We start from the raw sequence: 7,938 nt of genomic DNA, 5'->3' as shown, positions 1-7,938 counted from the left end.
TGGTCATCGGTCCTCGCTTATAACGTCGTTTTGGTCGCTAGTTACAGTAAGTAGGTCAGACGTCTTTGTATCGCAGGTAGTATAAATGGCGTTCCGACATACTCATTGATAATCGAATGCATATACATGGAGTTCCGGCATATAAATAAAGTTCCGACATACTCTTTGATAATTACATGGTACGTGGTGATTCCAGAAGGCGTGGACAGCTCGATGTAGCTAGTCGAGAGAGAAGATTCTTCCTAACTGCAGGGGTATCAATCCAAATAAACCCCGTGCATTGCTCCAAAAGGTGGCGCCAAGAATGCATCGATACCACCCATGTCTCCGTCTAAACTTCTGCTCCCTCTCGCCCGTAAGCGTAAACCACCAACGGTCATGTGGCCATGCTGCTCCCTCTCTATGTCGTTCTCTCGGAGAAGAAAAGTCTAGTCATAGAAACGTGACAGTCTCGACAGAGAAACGCAGGGAATTTACACACGATAGGGAGCACTGCGATGGACAAGCTTCCTTCCTTCTCCAGCCTCACATGGTTTGCTTGCCTGCACCTCTGGACACTGAATTATACAAAACGTGTTCCCATTTCACTATGATTCTCATTCAGGCATTAACCAAATGAATGTAATATCAGTGTAGTGATAAGAATATAATTTCCAGTTCAGCTTCCAGGTCTTGCAGAGCCACATGGCAGGATAATAATCAATTTTATTTATTTCCTGCAAAAGAAATCAATTTATTTTGGACGTGGAAGAAAGGATGTTAGAGGGTGTTTTCATTGTAGTAGCACAGCTGGGCCGGCCCATCTATAAATTTGGCCAAAGTTTGTGAAGTTCGACTTTTACGAAAACTAGTACGCACTACATCATGCGTACATCATTACTGCATGCTCCAACGAAACCCTCAAAAGAAGAAAAAACAATTTTGCTAATTCTCATTCTACTTAGAATTAGTGGCTCTTTTATTCTTATGCAATATGTGGTGCTCTAAGCATCAAGATCCATGCAATGTTGCGTTCCTTTTGTATGAAATGTTCTGTTTCATGTTATTTTTAGATTTCTGGGCTTTTCTCCTTTTCCAGTCTTTTCTTAATTGATTGTCCATCTGTTGGCTATACTTGTTTGGACCTTTCTTTCTGTTTTCACAGGCTGGGCTATGAGGCTTTATGTGTGCCACCGTCATGTTTTGTGTTCTCACTTTCTTTTTCGTGCTAACTGCAAGAATGGGGCTACTTTTGCATTCATGTTGTCATCTAGTAGGATCACTCAGCCACTAATGGCAACATAAGTAACTGTTTTTTTTTCTATTTCAGTTTTCTTCTATGACTTTTTATCTTGTTTCCTTTTGCTTTCCACAACTTCCTTTTTTTTGCATTGCTTATGTATTTAATAAGTTCCGCATTTGTTAAAAACAGTTCATGGGATTGAAAAGCATCAAATATATAAAATAATGTGAAAGATGTATTTAAAAGTTCATGTATACAAAAAGTTATATTCATATATTATATTAATATGTTTACATTAAAAATCTTGGATTTTAAAAAACTATTCATATGTAAGACATAAAATGTTCACCTATATTATTTTCATGTATATAAAAACTTATATTCACATATTAAAAGGTTTACGTATATTTAGAAGAACAAATACGTCATATGTATATATGAAATAAAATTTTCATGTATACAATTTTTTTGTTACTTAAAACAGTTTATGTAGTTTTGAATAAGGCAATGAAAAAAGTAAAAAAATGTTGGTAGCTTACCTAGCTGACCGCTTGGTAGACAAATAATGGTAAACAAGAGAAGGATTTTTTTCTTGATAAAATAAGAAGTGCAAAACAGAAGGAAAGAAGAAAAAAGGGGGGAATAAATAAAATGGAAACCGGAAAAAGTGAAAAGCAGAAGACACCGAATAATTGTATAAAACAAAAAGGAAACAGGACAGGAAAAAACAAAAGTGAAGATTGTTTTAGCTCTATAAAATAAAAAACAAGGTTTCTCTTGTGCAAAAAAAAGGCGCAATATCACAAGGTTTTTCTTTTTGCTGAGGGTATCTTTGCTCAGGCAACGCTAACAAGCAACTAGTAACAGGGGCAAGCAGAGGTGGAACATCTCAAGAAATCAGAAACAAAGAAGGAGCTGCTTGATGAATTCAGCAAATCCACGCACTAGAGTAATAAATTTACATCTGCGTTGCTCCAAATGGCAGCGACTTGGCATAAATGAATGAATGCAGCATTCTCCATTTTGCAAACAAACGACCAATAATCATGAAAGGGAAAACTTAAGAGGCACCACGATAATAATTACCTAGAGATGGAGCACATTTTCAGGGGCGGAGTCAGGATTTGACCATGGGGGGGGGGGGGGGGGGGGGGGGTCGAAGAAGACAATGAACATATAAAAGCTTTTTCTTTCTAACAATGAGCATACGAAGAGGAACACAAGATAATGCTGTATGTATTTTGCACTTAGGAAAATGTAGTTTTTCATTAGTTTGAATGTGCCTCTTATGCCTAAAACACATAGAACAAAGTCAATAATCATATATATTTTGCTTACAATGCTAGATTGTTGTGTACATTTTATTCATGACAGAATATTTGATCGGTAGTTTGTGTATCGGCTAATTTCATATCTAAGCTTTCATGTATACAAATTGGTATGTAAATTACTAGTCGGGTGAAAAATAGAAACTGGAATCTAACAGTTTGTGGAAATCTAATAATAATAATAACTTGCTATGGCGTAGACATGAGCCGATAATATACCCTATACATGGCGTGAGTTGTGCTGAGTTGTCCTAAGGGCGAAATTTGAAATTTGATAGAATTAGTGCATACCGAATTTATAGTACATATTTTTTCCAATAAACAAGAAATTGCTAACCATAATTTCCCATAAAAAAGCAAAATGTTTCTGATCATCTGGAGCCATATGCAGATCAGTTCATTTGTATTAGGAAGTAGATATAAATCAACGAAGGAACCATGTAGACTCACCGTAGGATTATTCTGCCATCGACGGCGCCAGCGCTAATCTGTTGTACGGGATGGGGGATGCCCTCGTAACTTCCATAGGCGGCTACGTGCAAAGAGCTTGTGCGTCGTTGCCGAAGCGGTCGATCGAGCCATAGAGGAGATCGTGGCCTCGTCAGCTTGGACTACGCCCCTGCACATTTATCCAGTTTCTTCCCAACTATTGGCTGTAACAATACGGTACGGACATAGTGCTTGTGCTGCCCTGGTGTTCTTTTGACCCCCCTCCAGTATTTTTTTTACCACAATACAGTAGGGAAAACCCCTACTGTGATCTTTTTCATGTAAATAAATCAGATGGTTACATAAAGGGCGTGATGTATGCCAGTTACAGAGAAGTTAGTGAGAGATTATTTCTAATTAAAAATTATTACACAGAGTCTAGCCATGATAGCATGCCCTCCTTGATGCTGGGTTTAGCCCTGATCGTAGTGTCTCTAAAATATCTCCTGAAATCATTTTTGCAGTCTTGGATAGAGCATTGAATGTTCTGAAACACCTTATCATTTCTGGACTGAGGTTGGACTTAAGATTCAGACTGGACTGAGATGGGAGGGAAATTTTGCAAAAAATCTCCAAGAGAGATGTGGACAACCTTGCGGCCATTTTGCGAGGTTTTGGAGATGTCACCGGTCTATGCACTAACTTCGATAAGATCTCCATGGTTAACATTCGCTGCCGCAACCTCAATTTGGGGCGCATCACGCGGGTGCTCCGGCTATTAGGGCTTCATTTCCATTGCGATATTTGGGGCTCCCACTCTCGGTGTGGATGCTAAAGCTCATCGACCTGCAATTTCTTGTGGATAAAGTGGCGAGCAGATTGACAACCTATGAGGGCCAAAACATCACCACCATTGGGCGCGCCGCTCTTGTCAAGTCGGTTCTGGCTTCCCAAGTGATATATTTCATCAGGCCGCTGGTCATTCAAACTACCATTCTTCAAAGTGTCGACAAGCTTGAGAGGGCTTTCCTATGGTCATTGTCGGATAAGACAACCAGAGCAAAATGCAAGGTCAATTGGGACATTGTGAGCCAGCCGCGTGTCTATGGGGGGCTGGGGGTCCTCAACACCAACAAGTTCGCACGGGCCTTGCGCCGGAGATGGCCTTGGTATGAGTGAAAGGAGCCCATAAAATTATGGATGGGGAGGGAGAATCCGTGCGATGAGGAAGATCTCAATTTTTTCTATGCTTGTACCACCATCACGGATTCACGGTTGGGAAGACAGCATTTGTTTGACGTTGCGCTGGCAGTAGCTACTGTACTAGCTAGTCTGAAAATTCTGATCCGTCCAGCAGATGGGGCTGCTGTCCAACACCCCGGTGCACCACGCCGTGCCGGACGAGTACGTCCTGCCGCCGGAGAAGCGGCCCGAAACCGACGAGCTCGTCGATCCCACCGTCACCCTGCCTGTCATCGACTTCGCCGCGGGCCGTCGCCGCCACCTCGTCGTCGATGAGATCATCAAGGCCGGCAAAGAGTCCGGCTTCTTCCAGGCACGCACGCACGCACCACAATAATTGTTTGTTTATCGATCCGTGCCACTCAGCTATTGATTTTGGACTCGGTACTCCATGGATGTGTTGCAAACTGCAGGTTGTGAACCATGGCGTGGGCGACGAGGTGGTCGGGGCGTTCCGGTCCGCGGCGGCGGAGTTCTTCGCGATGCCGGCGGAGGAGAAGCTCCCCTACTGCTCCGACGACCTCACCAAATCGTTCCGCGTCGACACCAGCACCGCCTACGTCCTCGACCGTAGCGGCGGCGGTCGGTACTGGCGCGACTACCTCCAGCTGCAGTGCTTCCCCGTTGACAGGTTTTCGCAGGACTGGCCGGCCAAGCCGGCCGGCTTCGTACCCAGCCTGGCCGCGTACGCCACAGCGGTGCAGACGCTGGCTGCCACGCTGCTCGGGCTCATTGCCGAGGGGCTCGGGCTGGAGGAGAGCTTCTTCCGCGGCGAGCTCACCGGCGGCGGGACGCTGATGAACGTGAACTGGTACCCGCCGTGCCCGGACCCGAGCCTGACGCTGGGCCTGCTGCCGCACTGCGACCGACCACTCCTGACCGTGCTGTCGCAGGGCGACGTCAGCGGCCTCCAGGCCAAGCACAAGGGCCGGTGGATCGCCGTGCAGCCCGTCCCAAACGCTTTCGTCGTAAACTTCGGCCACCTGATGGAGGTCCATCTTCAATTCCTCATCGATCGCTAATTTGGTACTTATGTAGTGTACGTGTTGGTGAGATCATTCATTCCTCGTTTGTGCTGTGTGTGCAGATCGTGACGAACGGGTTGCTTCAGAGTGTAGAGCACCGCGCAGTGACCAACTCCAGTGCGGCGAGGTTGTCGGTGGTGACCATCATGTTGCCGGACATGGACTGCCGCATCGAGCCCGCGCCGGCGCTGGTGACCGAGGAGGAGCAGACCAAATTCAGGCCGTTCCTCTTTCGGGAGTTCAACGAGGCGTACACCGCCGCCGAAGCCAACCGGGAGGACGTGCTCCAGCGCTTTAGGATCCACCCTGCTGGTACAATTGAGTGACCCGCCGGCTACTTGCTTTGCATGGTTCCAGCCATTAACGGCTCCAATAAACTTTTCTTAATTTATTTTTTTATCAGTTTGGAGGTGTCTTATAAGTTGGTTCTCCTCCCTTCAACCTTTTGTTCTTGCATCGTAGGTAATCCCACTGTTTCAGAATATCATTTTTATTTTTATTATAAATCTCTAAGTAGTATTATTATGCGACATGAAACAAAGTGGTGAAAATTGTTTTATTAAATCCCACGTGCATATTTTTTCGAGAAAACTTTCAATATATTCCTCTTCAATTATGATAGTACAACCAACACGAGAAATAATAAAAATTACACCCAGATCCGTAGACCCCCTAACGACGATTACAAGCACTGAAGCGAGCTGATTGCCCCTCCCTCGCCAGAGCTGGGCAAAACCTGTTGTAGTAGACAGTTGAAAAGTCATAAGCCAAAGACCCGATAAGACCAGTGCAGCAGAACAGCAATTGCCGTCGATAAAAAATAGCGTAAATCGAAACAATCTAATCTAAAAACACATGAAGGCAGACGAACTACACATGCATGTCGCCGAGTGTAGTCATGCGGTATGAAGACGCGCGACTTGGAGAAAAGGCACAAGGCACTTGCACTTCCGCGCCGATGACTTCGCGTGCGTGGACACTGACAGCGGCTTCCACTCAATATATCAGCATGCACATGCAGCGGCAGCCATTTTCCTCCCTCGACAACAGCATGCAGAGGGGCGACTACCCCCCATCCCCCCCCCCCCCCCCCCCCCCCCACACACACACACACACAACTCAACGGGAGGACAACGACGACGATTTCTATGCTCGCTTTTAAAAAACGTTTGTGAACGTGCCTGCCGAATTTTTTTCATGTTTTGAAAAATTGTGTATTTTTAAAAAAATGTTCACACTTCAATGAATTTTTGAGTTATAGATAAATGTCTGCTACAGTGCCACATATTCTTGAAAATTTGTTCATGTTTCAAAAAATGTTCGCGTTTTAAAAATGTTCAAAATTGAGGAAGAAGTTCAGACTGGTCCAATTTTTTTCGCTTAGACCTTCAGTCCAGTCCAATTTTTTTAAAAAGCCTCAAACTACCACGAAAGTCTAAAAGACGATCCTGAAATACAGAACCGTCTATTTTATAACCTTGAGTCCAGCCGTTTATTTTTGTGTGAAAGCTTACAAGCGGTTCTTAACATTCCTCCGTCCTTAAAGGTCATACGTATTTTTGGCTGCAGTAGTATTTAAGACTCATCATGTCAGCTGGATGGGCTCCACAAACCACAAGTCACTATTTTCATAAATGTACCAGAGTCATCAACAGCGGCAACAGGAGTGCATTCACTTCCTCCTTGCCTTCAATCTCTAGAAATATGTTGGTGTGGTGGCATGCTGGGTATTCTCGGCCTGGCCACATCCCTCAGGGACACTAGTGGGCTGACATCAATGGAGTTTCTTTCGGGAGACCACCCATCTTGGGTAAACCTTTTGCATGATGGGTGCGGAACCCTAGCGACCTTATCGAAGGAGTTGCAAGCATGCAGGTCTCTCCAATCGCTTTTACCTTATAAAGGATGAAGGGGTAGCTAGGCACAACCACAGCGTCCACGTCATTTATGAATAGTGCATAGTTAGCGATCGCACCACGCGAGCGATTGCCCTCTCTCCAGTAAAAATATCTCCTCTCTCTCCCTCATCCCACCTCCCTTTCGGCTGCCTCGTCTTCTCCACCTCCGCCTCCAGCCCTCCACCACCTCCTCCTCCTCCCCTGCCTCCACACAGCTAGCCTCTTCCTCTCCTCTTCCTTGGTCGCCTCTTCCTCTCCAATTCCGTTCTTAGATCGGGCGCAGGTCGTCGCCATGGAAGAGCAGGGCGGCGGGGTGGGTCGACGACAGCTACCACGTGCTCGAGTGGGCCCGGGTGGTGGAGCTCGTCATCGTCCACGCCAAGCCATCCCCTTCCCCTGTGGTCACCATGGGCGGCCCCAGTACGTTAGCCTCCTCATCATTTCGTCCTCCGATCTGGGCTCTGACTGAATTCTGGGGATTTGTTCCAGGCGTGTCCGGCGATGTGGTGAGGTTGGTGGAGGCGGACCTGTGCAAGAAGGCCGAAGGCGCCGTCGACAAGGCGCGCCGCCTCTGTGTCGCCAACTCGGTAACATCCTCTACCAACTCCGCTCGTCGCCCGTTGTGATATCTTCTCTATCTGTCCATGGAGACGATCACATATTGCATATCTGTAACCTGTTGCTCCTTATACGAAACCGCAGGTGCATGGCATGGTGGAAGCATATAAAGGTATCCACAATGATGGTTGCTTTCTTATTGACAAAGAATTGAATTATAATTATAGACCGTAAGA

The 7,938-nt window shown here is 45.7% G+C and overlaps 1 protein-coding gene across 1 annotated transcript; it reads left to right on the top strand.

Moving 5' to 3' along the window:
* The first annotated feature begins 4,139 nt into the window (after positions 1-4,139).
* LOC147988326 (2'-deoxymugineic-acid 2'-dioxygenase-like) lies at positions 4,140-5,727 on the top strand. The gene is made up of 3 exons (XM_087538402.1): positions 4,140-4,534; positions 4,635-5,213; positions 5,309-5,727. The coding sequence occupies exons 1-3, from the start codon at positions 4,337-4,339 to the stop codon at positions 5,570-5,572; spliced, it is 1,041 nt and encodes a 346-aa protein (XP_087394528.1). The 5' UTR covers positions 4,140-4,336; the 3' UTR covers positions 5,573-5,727.
* Positions 5,728-7,938: the final 2,211 nt, after the last annotated feature.

The sequence above is a fragment of the Triticum urartu genome, chromosome 1A (assembly GCF_056163025.1).
Source record: "Triticum urartu cultivar PI428250 chromosome 1A, HENAU_Tu73, whole genome shotgun sequence".
NCBI lineage: Eukaryota > Viridiplantae > Streptophyta > Magnoliopsida > Poales > Poaceae > Triticum > Triticum urartu.
This window is presented reverse-complemented; position numbering and strand designations above follow the sequence as displayed.

What these genes read in the sequence shown, in the direction of transcription:
- LOC147988326 (XM_087538402.1), top strand. Translation starts at nt 4,337, where the DNA reads ATGGGGCTGCTGTCCAACACCCCGGTGCACCACGCCGTGCCGGACGAG. An exon ending in AAGAGTCCGGCTTCTTCCAG is followed by an intron (nt 4,535 to 4,634) that starts GCACGCACGCAC and finishes TGCAAACTGCAG; the next exon opens with GTTGTGAACCATGGCGTGGG. An exon ending in ACTTCGGCCACCTGATGGAG is followed by an intron (nt 5,214 to 5,308) that starts GTCCATCTTCAA and finishes CTGTGTGTGCAG; the next exon opens with ATCGTGACGAACGGGTTGCT.